The 18,529-nt window shown below is 41.3% G+C and overlaps 1 protein-coding gene across 2 annotated transcripts in view; it reads left to right on the top strand.

Annotated features, from left to right (window-relative positions):
- Window positions 1-19: 19 nt before the first annotated feature.
- dtnbp1b (dystrobrevin binding protein 1b) overlaps window positions 20-18,529 on the top strand; it is a 65,106-nt gene continuing 46,596 nt past the window's right edge. Inside the window, exons 1-2 of one of the 2 annotated variants that reach the window (XM_026155639.1) lie at window positions 25-145; window positions 3,513-4,821. In XM_026155639.1, the coding sequence (XP_026011424.1) occupies window positions 82-145; window positions 3,513-4,435 (987 nt within the window). In that variant the 5' untranslated portion in view covers window positions 25-81 and the 3' untranslated portion in view covers window positions 4,436-4,821. Of the gene's footprint in view, window positions 146-3,512; window positions 4,822-18,529 lie in introns of those variants that run through there. The other variant, XM_026155642.1, reaches the window with a different exon arrangement.

Genomic DNA, 18,529 nt, shown 5'->3' with positions numbered 1-18,529 from the left:
CACGCCGCTCGGGCTCGATCTCGCCTCTCGTGCCTTGAACTGTGAGGAGTCCACTGCGCCCTCACTTGGCTCGCCTGTTGCATGCACCTGAACTCACCTTGTCCTCGTGGCTGTGATGTTTCAGCGAGCTCGCGCGGATCTCGGGGTGAGTTTAATGGCTTGTGTGCCGTCTACCCTTCGTTTCGTGTGAATAATGTATGTGGAAGCAGTCCAGAAATAACTCCCATAACTGGAGCGCATTCAGCTTCGCTGGCTTGCTGTTTTCCATCCAAAGCTTTTTGTGATTTTTTTTTTTAATATACATTAGCAACTTCAACTTTTCCATAACGCTGCTCCGTTTGAGTGTCGGAGAACGTGAAACTGTTTGATTACAGTGTGTCAAGGTGGGGGAAAAGGTCAAGATAAAACGACTAAGAGAGACTTAATAATTCACCCTGCTCTACCTCATCATTTCTTCACATCTTGCTATTTCATGATATATTATTCAGCATCAGTCTGCAGTGATGCCAGATAAGACGCTGCAGAAAGCTGCAGCCACACTTAAACTATGGAGGCATAGTATTCAGCCAAGCTCTGAGTTTTCCTGCCAGCGGACATTTTAGAGTAGATGCAGTGTGCTTCTCTATATTTTTCTACTCCCCAGCCACTGCATTACTGCCTCGCCGAGTCCTAAAAACACTCACTTCATCATCTAGATATTGTATTAAAGCACTTACTTGGAAGGGATGTGAAAATAAGGTTCAGCTTTACATACTGCACATTTAAAGATGTATAATGCGTTCTGTGGCCCTTTTATTTGGATCACTTTTTGAATGCCAAAAAGCACTGACACTTTTCTTCAAATGAAGTAATTTCCTGGCAGCTGTATTTTTGTCTGTGCTAGCTTCCGATTTATCACATTTAAATCTTACCTGAGGATCCAGGTTTCATTTATTTATGCCATGAAAATCCTTGTGAGACGAGTAAAGTGATTTCACCCAAACTTGGGTTCCGGATAGATTTTGCCAATCTGGGTAGCACCATAAATTTTTATCAGGGCTCCATAAACACAAACAGAGTAAACAGGCGAGTTTATCGTGTTAAAGGTGGCTACAATTGGTCACGTCATGTTTATCTTTTAAAAAACTGATTGACGTGGAATCTGTAGAATGTGATGTTCATGTCATATTGAATTCACTTAAATTTAGTTGTATTCATATTTCAGTTTACTAAACAACAGTTGCCTTCAGGTGCTTTAGAGTGTACGGAAAGACGCTACAAAATTAGAAAGAAAACCCCAACAACCACGCAGCACTCTATGAGCAAGCACTCTGTGACAGTGGGAAGGAAAAACTCCCTTTTAACAAGGAGAAACCTCAGGCAGAGCCAGGGTCAGCGAATGGCAACCATCTGTTGCGACAGGGGGTAAGGAGAGGATGATGGGACAAAAGACACACTATGGAAGCGGGTCACAGATTAATAGTAACTAATGGCGATCGTGGCTCAATTACAAGGCCTTGTAATCGGAAGGTTACCGGTTCGAGCCCCGGCTTGGACAGTCTCGGTAGTTGTGTCCTTGGGCAAGACACTTCACCCGTTGCCCGGTGGCGCCAGTGTCCGGCAGCCTCGCCTCTGTCAGTGCGCCCCAGGGTGGCTGTGGCTACAATGTAGCTTGCCATCACCAGTGTGTGAATGGGTGGATGACTGGTTGTGTAAAGCGCTTTGGGGTCCTTAGGGACTAGTAAAGCGCTATATAAATACAGGCCATTTACCATTTAATGATTAAATGCACAGAGGTGTGTAAACACATAGAGTGAAAAGAGGTGAGTGAAGAAGAAACACTCAGTGCATCATGGAAAGACCCCTTTAGCCTAGACTTTTCGCAGTATAACTTATAGAGAGGATTCATGGGTCACCTGATTCAGCCCTGACGATAAACTTTATCAAAAAATAAAGTTTTTTAAAAGTTTAATCTTAAAAATAGAGGGTGTGTTTCTTTCCGAAATCCAAACTGGGAGATGGTTCCACAGAAAAGGGGCCTGAACGCTGAACTCTGGGTCCCATTCTACTTTTAAATACCCTAGGAAACACAAGTAATCCAGCAGTCTGATAACAAAGTGCTCTGTTAGGATAGGTACTAAGAGGTCTTTAAGATATGACATGGCCTGATTATTCAAGATTTTGGGAGAAAGATATTAAATTGAATTTTAAATATAACAGGGATTTATCAGAAGAAGCCAATATGGAAGAAATATATGCTGTTTTTCCTAATCCCTGTCAGTACTCTAGCTGCCGGATTGTGGATCAACTGAAGGCTTTTCAGGAAGCTTTTAGAGCGATCCAATAATAATGAATCACAGTAGTCCAGACTAGAACTACTAGGTTTTTATTGTTGATCACATCAGATAAAACCAGTATGAGAAATGTTATTATTCTCATTTCAGTCATTATCAATTTCTCTTCCCTTCAACGACACATCGCTGCCTATATTCAAACGTCGACTCAACAGATTTTATCTGATGTAACATGTATGTGTGTCTTTCTGTGTGTGAGAATGTCAGCCAGCTTGGAGTAGGCAATGTCCTTTTGCCCCGAGGTGATGCAAGAAAGTGTGCAGTGAATGAGCAGAGAGACGTGACGTCTGAGCAGCCACCAGGACCATAAATGGAAAAGCAAGCATATAGCCAGTGACCTAACATTCGCTGTTAGTCTGGGACTCACTGAGCAGACTGCCCTCATAAGACCACAAACACACACGTACAAACACGTACTCTACTACTACAACACAAAGAGCTCCAACAGGAGCACAGCTGCTGTTGCTGTTATTGGTTTAAGCTTTCAAAAATTCTCTCTTTGTCCTACAACACCCCAAAATAAAGTAAACACATGCACACACAATTGGACAAATGAACCAATATTTATGGCAAACACAAAAACATCTGGAGCAACTCATAGTGATTTTAATGATTCTTTTATTTTTCACTTTAATTAATTGGGTAAATAAAACATAAAATACTTAATGTATATTTTGGTAGCCTGTGACAAAAATAGACAAACTATTTTTGATGCATATCATCGCAACTGTAGCACAAAGAATAAAGCATAGAAAGGAAAATCGTTATCACGACTACCATGTTGCACATCTAGGTCAATTTCAAGGGTAGGGCATCTATTTTTTTTTCTTGTACCATCTGCGCTCTTGCACAAACACAGACCATTTGTAGACTCCTGGTTCGAGGCTAGGTATGACATCATGCAATGTGACATCACTTCCCTTTGAGGCAAGTCACATCTCACTCGACTGAAGCATGAACACAGAGCCACGCAGGGGATTTGTGCAAGAGTGTGTGTATGTGTGCATGTGGGCACATGACATCACAACGTCATCACTGCCCAGCTCCACTGGCATAGCTGTGCCTGTTGAAGCAGATATTATGTCAGAATGTGCCATGCTAGCAGAGCTGCTGCGGCTGCTGTTGTTGTGATAGCTATTACTACTTCGCTTCTTTTTCTGTCAATCTGTCGCTGTTAAGCCAAAGGAAGAGTAGTACTGGGCAGCTGGAGGAGAGGAATTGTTTACCAAAGTATGAGGAGAGGCCAGAGGGCCAGCAGCTCCTCTGAGTCTGAAGAGAATCATCGGCCATGGTCGAAAAACTCAAAGGATCGGTCGTCACCGCGTGGACGCTCGTCAGAGGGAGATTCATCGTCGGAGTCTGATGTGGAGGCAGAAAGAGCAATGAAGAGGAGCCAGAGGTTCAGCAGTTCTTTCAGCTTTGGGGAGGATCAGGAGGCAGCGTCAAAAAACAAAGGTGAAGAAGCAGAACCGTCACCAAAGAACTCTAACAGAGTTTCCGTCAGAGAGGTGGTGGAGTCGGATTCTGAAGGAGAACATGCAGAAATGGAGGAAAGAAGCAGTTTTTGTGACACCGATCAGCCAAGGTCAGGTTTATTCAGGCCTCAAGAATTATGGCTGGCGGTGACAAAATGTCTCTCCCTCCGGTGGCCCCCTTGTCTCTCCATCAGCAGACAAAGTAATAAGAAATTAGCCTACCAAGTGGATCTTGACCAATTGGAGGACACGCAGTCATCTGTCACCTCAGAATCAACCAATGAGAGTTCTTCTAGTACATCTACCTCAGATGGCAGAGATGTCTCTTCGGTGAAGCAAAAGGAAGACGACGTCAGAAGCAGAGGGGTTAAAAGTGGCCCGCCCACTCGTCGAGGGGTGTCTCGGTCCTCTCCCAGATTACCAAGAAGCAGACAAGCTGCAGACTCTGTGCTGGCTTCGATGATGTTGGAGAAAGAAATGTTCCTGAGGATTGAGCTTGTTGATTCAGGAGAAGAGAGGGATGATTTACGCTACCGGGCAGAATGGAAGTTATCAGAGAGAACTAAGGAACTGGCAGAGGGAGTATGGCTCTCTCGAAGCCTAACAGCTAATAGATTGACCTCCTAAATCAGAGGTTTGGTTGTCTTTGATGTGGTGGACTTCATACCATGCACCATGTAGGTTAATTATATTCAAATCTTACTTAGTCTGACTGCTGATTAGAAATGGCCCAGATTTCGGTGAATAATCAGTGAGATTGTTTTTGCATGAAGACTGTGTAAACCACCGCCTGCTGATATAAACTGTGCTGATTCAAATGCAGTCACTGTGGCTAACTAATTAGAAATGCTATTTTCAGAAACACAGCACTGCACAGTTAGTGTCAGTGTTTATTTTTTTGCCTTTCTGGGTGTCTGAGAAAATATTATACACATGGCTGGTTCCATGTGTGGGAGGAAAGGGAGATTTAATCCAATATATCATGTGTTTATGAATAAAAGCCTTTTTTGCAACCTGGAGTTTGTTTTTATGAGTAGTGAGAGAAGAGTAAAACCACAGACGGTCATACCATGCTGAAATTTGAAAATAAATGCATAGAATAAATGAAAAGTTTAGATGAAAAAAGTGAAATTATTGTGCAAAACTACTACAATGTAAACCCAAAACCAATTCTAATGGACATTCTGTGCCTGCAGGTTATAGTAATCCCACTTAGATTTGTTGTGATTTGTACTGTATTGTACTACCAGTTACAAAGATCACATTAGGGAGGAATACTGGGTGAATCCAAGCAAGGAGTCAAGCATATCATTTTGTGTCCGCTCACTGACCTCTTTATTAGAGGCACTTTGCTAGTGCTGGGTTGGACACCCCTTTGCCTTTACAGCTGCCTTAACTCTTCATGGCACAACAAGGTGCTGGAAACATTCCTCAGAGATTTTGGTTCATATCAACATGACAGAATCACACAGTTGCTGCAGACTCTTTGGCTGGATACGTGTATATGATGTGGTTGTTTGAGTTACAGTTGTTTTCCTTTCAGATCAAATCAATCAGGCTATTCTCTTCCAACCTCTGACATGTTCATCACTGCTGATTCCCATTTTCTGGCTCTATGGGAAAATCCTTGTAGATCAGCAGTTTCTGAAATACTCAGACAAGCCCGGTCACCGTTCGTCCCCATTCTCATGCTCTGTTTGAACTTCACGAGGTCATCTTGATGGTGTCTAGATGGCTAAATGCACTGAGTCACTGTCGTGTGATTGGGTCATTTGATATCTGAGTTCACAAGCAGTATGACAGGTGTACCTCACATGTTGACCAGTGAGTGTATTCTTAGTATCTTGTACCAGGGACTTGAAACACTATGACTTGTGATGTGGGTGTGTTACATACACTACCAGTCAGCATTTTGGATACACCTTATCATTTAATGGTTTGTCTCTATATTTTTAATACTTTCTACATTGTAGATACAAACTGCAGGCATCAAACATATGAATTATGTAGCAAAGAAAAAAAAAAAGATAAATAACTCTAAATTTGTCCTATATTTTAGATTCCTGAAAGTAGCCACCCTTTGCTTTGTTGACAACACTGCAAACCCTTGGTCTTCTCTCAATGGGCTTCACAATGCCGTCCCCTAAAATGGTTTTCGCTTCACAGGTGTGCCTTGTCAGGGTTCATTTGTGGAATTTCTTGTTGGGACCATCAGTTGTGTTGTGCAGAAGTCAGGGCTGTCAGCTGTGGACCAACCTATTTGACAAATGCACGAATTCATACTCAGTTCATCATTACTTTAAGAACTGAAGGTCAGTCAGTCTGAAAAATTGCTGAAACTTTGAATGTGCAGTCGCAAAAACAATCAAGCACTACTATGAAACTGGTTACCGCCCCAGGAAATTAAGACCAAGCGTCACCTCTGCTGCTGAGGGTAAATTCATCCTAGTCACCAGCTGCAGATATTAACAGCACCTCAGATTAGAGCCCAGATAAATGACACACAGAGCTCCAGTAGCAGACACATCTCTACATCAACTGTTCAGAGGAGACTGTGCGAATCAGACCTTTATGGTCAAATAGCTGCTAAGAAACCACTACTGAGGAAAAGCAGCAAGCAGAAGAGATTTGTTTGGTCCAAGAAACCTAAGTAATGGGCATTAGACCAGTGGAAATCTGTGCTTTGGTCTGAAGAGTCCAGTCAAGATGGTTTGGGATGAGATGGACTGCAGAGTGAAGGCAAGGGCCAACAAGTGCTCAGCATCTCTGGGAACTCCTGTCGGACTGACTGTTGGAAAACCATTTCAGGTGACGACCTCATGAAGCTCATCGAGAGAATGCCAAGAGTGTGCAAAGCAGTCATCAAAGCAAAGGGTGGCTATTTTAAAGAAGCTAAAACATAAATGTTTTGAGTTATTTCACACTTTTTGACTACTACATAGTTCCTTAATTATTCTTTCATAGTTCTTGATGCCTTCTGTGAGAATCTTGAATGTAAGTAGTCATGAAAATAAAGAAAAACCATTAAATGAGAAGGTTGTTCCACACTTTTGACTGGTAGTATATGTTCTACTTAGTGTGTGACTTTTCTTTGCTGCTCAGAGCCACATGTGTGTGGTGTACAGATGTCGAAAGATGCATTTATGTAGGCGTTAGCCAGACTTAGATATATGCAAATTGCTGAAATGTTTTAGCACAGTGTGCAATTATGTTAAACACAAAGGAAAAAAATGAAGCCAAACAAGTGACAGCCCATCATGACTGCTCATTAGGCAAATGATACATGTACTGCTGAAAATGGCACAGTTTAATAACACAGTAAAACCAAATTGAGGATTTATAAGTAGCTATACCCTATTTGTGTGTGTGTGTGTGAGTGTGTTTTTCGTAGTTTTGTTTTCCCACAGTCAGTGTTTCTAAGTAATTAGCTGTACAGAGTGCCTCTTTTCCAGTGCATTATTAAATTTAAGTGCTTTTTGCCACTGTGGAGAAAGCCATTTGTATTTTTAAACATTTAGCAAGAAAACATGATCCATACTCTGGATTCCCTTCAAATCCAACAAGTTGAAATAATCACATCAGTTGTTATATTCATATGACGTCATTCACAGTCAAACAATATGTCTGGATGGTTTCTTTTTACAATAAAGTAAATGACACTAAAGAATGAAACAAGTACAAGTAATGCTCAAACACTTCAAATCAGTGATATTACCTTTTAAGACGTGGTTGGTTTACAGTTAGACATATCTGTCAGTAAGCAGACCGTGCTGTTTTCTTATGCCATAATTCACCAGCTATTGCTCGGCAGGACACTTTATCTCTTTGGCTGGCTATTCCAGGAACAATCAGCCACCTGACATCTCCTGGCAGGAGGCGTTCGAGGTTGTAATGACAGAGTGCGACTGAAAAAGAGAAGATTTTCTCATCTTCTGTTGAGAAGAGATGAAATGCAGAACACAGAGTGCCCCGGTCCATTTTCTGACGACGGTGTACAAGTGTGTTTGTAAACTGTGCTTGAAGGAACAGTCCCCAGAGATAGTTGCATAACATGGTGATAGACTGCAAATCCTAGCAGAGGACACATGTTCCAGTGGCCAAAGGACAAATGTGACTTCATGGAATTTTGAGGTCCTAGGAGGCCAGCCAGACAGCAATTGCTTCATCTCCTGAGCCTTTTAGTTATATTCTATTAGATTTAAAGCATTTTAGAGAACCCATTATACCATACTCTCAAATGTGATCCCGCTGCTGCTTTGCCAGACTAAGACTGTTGTAGATCATTAGATTAGCAAAATCTTAACTGGAAAAAGCACATCAATGTGAAAACTAAACTTTCTTCCAAACTTTGAATACTTGTCTGGGACTCTTGGTGAAATTCCAACTTCTGTAGAACTGTAAAGTGAATAAAGATGACTTACGCCCCCAGAGGCAACCCCCACCCAAGAGTACTTTAGGAGACTTGGTTGTGACTCAGCAGCCGGCGCTGTCACCTCACAGCATGAGGCCGCAAGTTGAATTTCCTGCCTCTTAACATCTTGGTATTGCTTTTAAGGTCTGCTCTGGTTTCCAACCAGCCATGCAAGTCAGATGGAGTGAAGGCATGATGGTGGCAGTTATTATCGCTCAGCAGAAATAAAATAGGAGTAAGACTGCTAGTGGTAATGTCAAGAGTTACTGTTTTTGTTAACAGATGTGCAAAGTTGCCATACCCCCGTCAAATGGTCATTATTAGGTTCATTTCTACATCTCAATTTTTTTCACACTGTGCAGAAAACATGGAAGAGAGGGAGGAATAGAAAAGTTAACTCGTGCATCTCGAGAGAATATAGATTGTTTTGAATCACAGGAAAAGAGTATGTTCGTGCATATATAAGTCTTCTCTTGCGTACTATATATGCCTGCTGTCCCATGAGTGGGTGTATTCTGCAGGTTAATTTGTATAGATTCTGTCAGGTACAGAGTCGGCAGATAATTCCCCATTTGCACCTTTGTATAAATTTTTAACTGAGGTAAAGCGAGGTTAATTCTCTTCATTCTGGCACACTGAGCTGCCTCTTATGTATTATAGATGTATCTTATTATTTGCGCACGTACGCATACATGAGTTGTACAAAGGATCTGTCAGTCAGACTCAAAAGTGTGCTTGCTTCTTCATGGATTTTCCATTTCAGTATTTATACTAGTAAAATACTAACTAACAGATGTCATGAAAACTCTGTTTTCAGCTAATATTGTTTCTGAACTGGAGATCAGAGAACGTATGACGAGATTTTATCACAAATCCTCAAGTGAGGCCAGAGAGGAAACAAAAACAACAGATATGCGACAAATTTTTTTCCACAACAGTTTTCATTTGCCACAAAGTCCACAAGCTCGTTATGTTTTATGTCATTTTCTAACTATATTATTGAGAACAGTAAGCAACGAGCAGCTCATGCTGTTCAAGGTCTTTGCTGGGCCAACATCTAATGTGAAACCTCTTATGAGCAATACAATACAAAACAGTTGGGCACTGGTGTAATGTAAAAGATTACATGAAATTAAAATTGCAACTTTTCCGACTGACCTGTTTATAATCTGTAATGTTAATTCCAGACAGCCAGACCTTATTCATGCATTTAAAAACATGCCCTAGCTTACTGACGTGCAGTAATGCCAAAAGTGTCATAGAGGGGCATGAAAAACTTGGTGAAATGAGCACGTGTTTTGGGATGATGAATTGATGTTGTATGTGTTTACATTTGTGGTCTGTCTGTGGAGGACAAAGGAGAGTGATGGATGATTCCAGCAGGACATTTGTGGTGGTGGCAGAGATGAGTCAGCCATGGACACAAGCACACATGCACATACACACACCTGCACGCTTTCACCAACAGGCTTTGCAGATGGCCTGAAGTACTCTGGTGACATCCTTGGCTGTTGCTGTTTGGGATTCTTATGCGAAGTGTTTGTCCTTGTGGGTTCATAGTCTGCTGCGTGCTGAGGCGTGTGTGTGCGTGTGTGTGTATTTGCCATTTTGCTGCAGCATCAGGCTGGTTGATTATGTGATAGATCACTATCAAGTCAAGAGACTCCTCAGTAATGCCTCCTGCTGTCACCGGCACACATACATATTCTCTCCTACGACACTATTCTAGCAGAGGAGACTGCACACAGGCACTGTTGGTGGTGAAGTGGGTATTCTGCTGCTTTTCACATAGCTGAGCGGTTAATTTTAGCCGGCTGCAGTAATCACCAGAACTTTAACCCTCAAGTTGTCAGGAAAGGAAAACTTAAGCTGAGGATTTTGTGCCTCAAAGCAATACTGGACATTCCTGCTGAGAGTGGGATGGGCGTGACGGATTTCTGCGAATAATTCCCATTAATATCACTCTTCCTCACTCGATTTTCTGGGTTAAGATTAAGCCTGAAGCAGCTAGGTTTGCTGTGTAGTAAGAAATTACCCTTCTGATATAAGACTCTTTATCATTTCTGCATCAGAACTCGTATAGCACTCTGAGTGGTGGTGTTTTGACTGCTTTTATGATTGCTTGCTTTTACGCTTTAATTTCCATAACCTTTTTACTTTTTTTTTTTTTTTTAGTTATATCATCTTATCATCCAGTTACTCTCTGCAAAAGCAACGAAACATGCTATTTAAATGCAAATATGTTTTATTGAATTGACATTTTCCATCAGAAAAGGTGTGACCCAAGCTCTACATCAATCAGTGGCTATTTCTCTCTCAAGTATACACAGGTGGGTTATGGGAACAACATACTACATATAATGATATTTTTATGAAACTGTATTGTCTACTGCAGCGGTCCCCAACCTTTTTTGCGCCACGGACCGGTGTATGCCCGACAATATTTTCACGGACCAGCCTTTAAGGTGTCGCGGATAAATACAACAAAATAAAACTAGTTCCGGTACCGAAAAAAATAAAATTTATTCATAACACACGTGAAAAGACCCAGAAAAACCGAGTAAACGATAAAAACGATAACAAAATAATGCTGAAAACCGATTAAAAACCCTGAAAACTATACATTTCACACCTGAGCCTCAACTCTCGCGGCCCGGTACCAAACGACTCACGGACCGGTCCGAGGCCTGGGGGTTGGGGACCGCTGGTCTACTGCATAGAATAATCCTATAAGTTCATGCTGTGGCTTTACCCTACAATCTAAGCAATTACCTAATTGTAATTTTTCTAAGTGTGAGCGCCTCTCAAAGAGCAGACATTTTTGTAGTTTTCAAGTCTGGAGCGTGGCAGCAAAGTTTAGGTTTGCAAAGCTCCATCTGAAGAAACCACCAGACTTCTGGAACAATTCGATTTGGACAGATGAGACCAAAGTGAAGATGTTGGAACAAAATGTACAGTGTCACGTTTGGAGACAACCAAACACAACATATCAGCACAAACACATACTCATACCAGCTGTAGGCACAGTAATGGGGAAAGGGGGGAATTTGGCTTGTTTTGCAGCCACAGGACCTGAAGGGTGTACTAGGAAGGAAGTTCAGCACAGAGAAAAAAGACTTAAAAGATTAGAACCAAGTATAAAACATTTATAAATTTCTGCAACTAAATACATGCAAATTCCAGTAATAATGCAACACACAGTATGCACTTCTTTAACTTTACAGTGGGGCTTCATTTGATGGGTTTAGTAAGGTAGGGCTGAAAAGGTACATTTATAAAACGTATTCCTACAGCAGTGAATCAGTATCTCTGCGGTATAAAAACATAACCTACTGTTGACAAGGATATGTATTCAGCACTTGTTACCACAGTGATTTATACAAGAAATAAAAGAAGCAATTTTTGTGACACAGAAAACTGAATTTAAACTTGACATAGTTCACTAACCTATTAATCTTTCTTTGTAGCACACCCTTCTAAGCTTCTCTGTATACTTGGGCAAAAGGATCATAAGCACAGCAGCAAATCTACAACAAAATGGCGAAAAAGAAAAGAATCGCGCTGATGCCGTGGCCCAATCAAAATCAAATGCTTGCAGCAGGACCTGAAGAAAGCTGTGCATAAACGAATGCCTGCAAATCTCAATGATCTGAAGCAACACCATGAAGAAGATTGGGGCAGGTTTCCTCCACAACCATGTGAGAGACTGATAAAGTCACACAGAAAACAATTGCTTTGAGGTATTACTGCTAAAGATGAAACTCTGTTTTCACATGACTGGAGCTAAGCTCTTTTTCACTGACTCTTTCAAGCTAGGCTGTTTAAACTGAATTAGCTCACTTACTGGTTGTAGTCTATGTTTAAGCAAAAGCATCTCCCACTTCATGGCAAGCTGCATATGTAAATATATTGAGTATACTAATGGAATATTTCATGACTCTGGCTATTAATGGGAAATACTCACAGTATTCTTAACAGTTATAGTGCCACAGAAGAGCTAAACAAATGATCTATTTATTTCAAAGGTCAGAACATCACCTCAGGAAATGTTTTCCTTTTTGTTGTTTAAGTGATATGTTAACTGATTCTGGTTTGTAGCTCAACAGAAGTTACATTGAGGGATATCTTTAGTTTCTTTTTCAGGTTTCCACTGGTTAAAAAAATCATGCATGGTTGCATTGCAATATTTCACATATTAAAAGAGATACACTGTATTTTGCCAAGGATTAGTGAACCTTTAAATGTGTATTTTACTGTATACTGGACCTTCTATCAGCGCTATCCATTAAACTCAGGCTGGAGCCTGTCCCAGCAGTCATAGGGTGAGAAGCTGGATACACTTTGGGCCAACACAGAGTGACAGATATCTATTGACATGGACAACTACAGCCAGCCATTATCATCAGTTAACCCAACATGCATGCATGTGTTTGGGCTGTGGGAGGTAGTTTGAGTACCTGAAGGGAACCCATGCAGGCAGGGGTAAAATATGCACGTTGAAAAGCTTACGGTGGCCGGTGGATTTGAACGCCTCTTGCTGTGAAGCGGCATTTCCAATCACCACACCACTGTGCTGCCAAAGATAATATTAAAGTGCTGTTATTCTCATTATTAAAGAAGTTTGTATAATTCATAAGTACCTTGTTTTCATGTTGGATTTAATTGACTTAGACAGAATAGCACAGGAATGTTGCACAGCCGGATTTAATCAAGTGAAAAATTGCTGCAATAGTAACCCACGCAATAAGTTGTGTCAGCCATGTTTAGCTCACTACACTGTCTTACCGTCACACAAACCGTACCTTTAATGAAATGTTGTAATTTATTGGATCCATGTATCCTTATATTTAGTATAAATATAAGCATGGATCCACATAGAACAAATTCTTACTCAAATATGCATCAGAATTTCTTCTTAGCACCACTTTATGCAATAATTATTGTCTACTAGTATTAAAACACATTTTCTTACCTATTTATGTAAGAAGAAACATGGCTATCAGGTAGAAATTGTACAGGAGTGAGTGGATATTATTTTTTGTCAGACTCAGTGTAATGTGCGTTCTTTCTCATCATGGATCAAATGGCACAGCAGGGCTGCAGTGATGGAACATGTGGATGTCCTCAAGTGAAAAGAGGAGAGAGACCAGATGGGACCAAATAACCTGGCAGACTTGATCTGTCTCATTTCACGGGTTGTCATCTTCAAGAACGTGACAAACGCAGGCAGAGACAGGACCAGGAAAGCTGGTTTGTAGCTGCGTACGGTGGGAAGGATTTCTTCACATTTGATGCAGATGTTTACTTGGACTCGAGGATGACCTGGTTAGATTTAGGTCGTTAAAAGTCGAGCTCTCACTGATGTTACAAAACACTATTTTTGGACACGACTTGAGAATTATAAAGCAACCGATTCCAAAGGTTCTCAAAGTATCTAAAATGATGAATTAATGACAAAAGGTGAAAGGTCAACTTCACTGTGACATCATAAAGTTCTGAAATTATTATTTTTTTGTCTTTTCTGTTAGGCTACACCATAATTCAGTTCAGTTTATCCACATGTCCTGGTGCTTCTAGGCCTTTTGTGAAGAAGCCCCAGAGAGCATTATATAGAAAAAAAACTGCAGCAGACAGAGTAAGCAGAACTGTCAGTCTATTTTTCTATTTGAAAAGAGCTACTTCATTCGTTGTCTACTGCTTTGTTGAAGATGTGTGTGTGAAAAGGATTCAAAATTTCAGCAGCCTCCTTTTTTTTTTTTTTTTAAAGCTTTTTTGGCTTTTGTGTTCCTCTAATTCAGCTTTACTGGCTGAACAGAAATACACTTAATAACTGTCACAGGCAGCAGAGAACGAGAGCTAAGCGCTGGATACTGGAAGATAATTTCACAAGTTTATAATTCAAAGAACACACAGGAAAACTTGTAGCTAGGGATGTTCCAGCGACTGGGCAGGCAGATCTTCAGAGATGACCCAAAGTTTAGTCCACAGAATAAGATGTGCTGTAGGAGGAGGGACAGCAGCTTCAGTCACAGAAATGTGCACAATGGACAAATGGTGGCCTGATGATACATCACCAGAGATCGTGCAACAAACTGGCACGACTGAAGGATTTCCACAGCCTTAAGAACACGTGGAGAAACCTGAGTGATTAATCACAGGTGAGCCAATTGAAGATCTGCTGTCAGGTGTGTCTGATAAAGGCGAAGACAGGATGCGCCAACGAACCACATCAGAGACAGATAAACAACGAGCCAGAGAGAGAGCAAGGGCGGCAGGGCCACCCAGGAGGACAGAGGGACCTTGACAATAACTTTTAATATAAATTTCTTCAGTGTTAACCTTCTGATATCAGTCAGCATGCTTTATACAGTTTGTCAAAAAGCCCCTTAAGAGCTGCCAAAACACATCAGGTCCTGAGGACTGAGGTGTGGAATGAAGGTCAAAGTCTGCGTGGACTGAGTGGATGAAACGCTTCAGTGGCAGGTACTGAATACCACACTCACATCTTCTAATATTTATTGGTGCATCAGGATCATGGGCGGATATGAACACATCAGAAGGGCTCACTGACCTTTTAGCAAAAATTATTTTAAGTTGGTGAGTCTTATAAGTCTTATTGCCAAAAAAAAGACAAAAAATGGTGATGAAGTGATAATCAGTGACAATTTTAAAAAAATAATAATTATCACTAAATCAAAGCCTAACATCCCAAATTTATTTATGATCATGATCGCACACACACACACACACACACACACACACACACACACACACACACACACACACACACACACATACACTCGGCACAATCACTTTCTTGCTGATACAGTGTATTAGGATATGTTCCCTTCCCTCACCGTGGCATATATGGAAAATGTTCTGTACATTCACTATCTGAAAAATAGCTATGTGCACCCAGAATAAATGGGCTGTCACCATACCAGCTTGGATACTGTCATCTTCGCAGCATAGTGCAAGGCTGAGAAATACGGGTGGGAACTAAATCAATCCATATTGCATGTTTTTTCCATACTTACTTTTGTATAGTCTTGGCTGCAACTTTTCGAAAGCATAAAATTAGTATTACAGATGGTAAGGATGAACTCTGTGAACTACAAAGATTTATTGAAATGAGTACGTGAGGTAAGGCTCGCATTAGGAATGCTGACGTCAAAAAAATATTATACAGAACTTATAAGAAAGTGAATCTCTATGTGATAGTGCAGTGGTTTATCTCTGAAGGCAGCTATGGTGTAGGCCCGAAGGCTCTGGGGGAAATCAGTGCATGCAAAGTCTGTGTCACAAAGTCATTGTCAGAAGTATTCCTCCTCCTATCTCTGACGTGCCCGTTCCCTCTGCCTCTCTCCTGCTTCAATCACACTAATCATTTTCCTTGTTAATTGCTTCTTTACCCCACAGTGTTGTCACGCCTGTGTGACAGCTCATTTTTTCCTGTGCTGTACCTGCTCCAATGTGCTCGTCCATATCTCGGTGTTTTTGTTCAAATGTAACAGTACAAAACGGTGGCTCATATAGCCAGTGTGCTTGGAAACTGATAGACAGTCCAGCACGCACTTATAGTTCATGTGCACTTAACTTGGACAGATGACACGCTATCAGTGAAACACTGGTAACTTTCATGTCATCACCGTATTGAGTAACAACATCTAGGGTGAAGACAAAGTCACTGCTAAGTGTTAGAGCTTGCTAAAAGTCATGTTAATGAGTAATGGGTTTACATTCCGGCTCCTTTAAAATTTGCATAAGACCTGGGACTCATTACAGCAATTAAGAAACATAGGGTATGTAATTTACTGTAATTATCATGTAGACTCACAGATATCTTTGCTAGGTATAAATGTTTAACTGCTTGTTAATGCAAATATCAATCACGTGCCTAAATGCACTGAGTTGCTGCCATGTTGACATGGTCAAGACGAGCTTGTGAAGTTCAAATCGAGCACCAGAATGGAGAAAGAAGGGGATTTAAGAGAATTTGAACGTGGAGGTTTGTGCCAGATGGGCTAGTTTGCTGGGATTTTCACAAACAACCATTTCCGAGTTTTATAGAGAGTAGTCCAAAAAGACAAAATATCCAGTGAGCAGCAATCCTCTGGTGAAGAGAAGCCAGTAGGAAGGCAACAGTCGCTTAACTAAGTAACTCAAGTAACCACTCATTACTACCAAGGTATGGACAAGAGCATCTCTGGACATACAACATACCTGAACATTGAAGCAGATGGGCTACGGGTGCCGCTCCTGTTAGCCAAGAACAGGAAACTGAGGCTACAATTCTCATGGGTTAACCAAAACTGGACAACAAAAGACATGTTCCCTGCTCTTATGAGCCTCGACTTTTGCTGTAACATTCTGATGCTTCGGTCAGCATGAAAACATGGATCCATCCTGCTTTGTGTCAGTGATTCAGGCCCTGCTGATGTAAGGGTGACTTAAAATCCCTCAGTGCCAGCTGAGCATTGTTTAAACACCACAGCCTACCTGAGTGTTGTTCCCAACAAATGTCCATTCCCACAGTGTATCCATCTGCTTCAATGTTGTGTTTCCAGCAGGATAACACACCACGTCGCAAAACTCAAATCATCTCAAACTGGTTTCTTGAACATGAGAGTGAGTTCATTGTACTCCAATGGCCTCCATAGTCACCATATCTCAATCCACCAGAGCACCTTTAGGATGTGGTGGATCGGGATAAGCAGCCAACAAATCCGCAGCTACTGTGTGATGCTATCATGTCAACATGGAACAAAATCTCAGACGAATGCTTTCAGCACTTTGTTGATTCTGTACAACAAAGAATTAAGGACATTTTGAAGAAACGAATGGGTCTAGTATGAGCAAGGTGTAACTAAATATTTTAATTCTACTCCGGCATTCAGTAAGCAACAGCTGCAATACTGCCTGAAGTAAGTTAATATCTAACTAATTATGTTCTATAATCCATGCAGCTCACCAGTCAGCAGTTTTACCTTAAGAGAGCAAGGGGTGCTTTTTATTCTGCAGGTATTTTACTGCGGTGTCGTCCCAGTCCTTCTCTAGACAATGAACAGAAATCCAGAGAAACACATGATCGAATGCTGAACACATCAATCAATTATTACCTGATACTGTTTATCACTAACTGTTACGAATCATTACTGCTACTGTTTATCAAGCAAATACAGGGACTATAAAAACGACACCACCCTGTCCACCCTGTATGTAGTCATTCATAATATTATAGAGATTGAAAAGTTCAAATATCAAGGTTACATTTTTAACAATTTAGCCAACACTGCTGGTCGAGTGTTTGAGCAGGTAACAGGTCAGTGTGTTGCCCAAAGACCTTGTCAGATCACATTAGGCGATATCTCGATTAAACCTGAGCGCTTTCAGTCGCACCAGGGCAAGTCGTCGCTTCCTTTTCCACAACAAACTCAGAAGATGGAGACGCATCAGCATCAACACCGCCTTAAGACTGGTTAAGGTGCAATGACACATTGGAAAACCTATGATGTGAACCTCTGCCCCGCAGCTAAACAAGACATCACTGTCATATCTCACCCATTTAATATATCACCCTTCTCTGCTTCTCTAGCCTCTTTTCACATGCCCTTAGTGCTTCTGAATTCTTCTGTCAGTCCACGCTTTGTTCTGTACAGCATTTTTCATAGATCTCCGGTGCACAGAATCAATTTAGGATAAGAGTTCTCTAGCGCTGGTGGAAAGGCATTGAAAAGATGGTCAGACAAGTACAGTTCAAAGCTGACAAGCTGTGTCTGGATACACATTAAAGCTTATTCAGTGCTTTCTACATCTCCTTGCCTTAGGGCATTGAAACAGAGGGGGAGAGTGACAGAGGGGGAGAAATATTCATGACTGGATGAGCATCAAGGAGAAATGGAGCAGGAATTAGAAAGGGGCTATAGCGGCAGTGCATTCCCTGTAGTGTAGGCCCTGTGTACGCCAGTAAAATGTCTTTAAAACCTTTGAATAATGAGTATTAATGAGTACTGATGCAATTTGTTACACATATAAGTGGTTAAGGAGATGGATGGGTATTCCATATGTGTCCCAGCAGATGTATCCAGGCTGGGCTGTATATATGCCACAACTCAATCACTTCGTGTTTGGGAGATGGGACTGTGCCTGTGTGACGTGTCGGGCAGGCTCAGGTCCAAACTGGCACACTGCCTGATGACTGTGACAGCTGCCAACAATGGTGCCCATAAGGGGATGTGGCATAGAGTGTGGACCTCAACAAAGCATAAGGCCATATATCAATCTTTTCACATTGTGTTAAAGTCCCAAAG

This window comes from Astatotilapia calliptera, chromosome 22 (assembly GCF_900246225.1).
Source record: "Astatotilapia calliptera chromosome 22, fAstCal1.2, whole genome shotgun sequence".
NCBI classification, from domain to species: domain Eukaryota; kingdom Metazoa; phylum Chordata; class Actinopteri; order Cichliformes; family Cichlidae; genus Astatotilapia; species Astatotilapia calliptera.
This window is presented reverse-complemented; position numbering and strand designations above follow the sequence as displayed.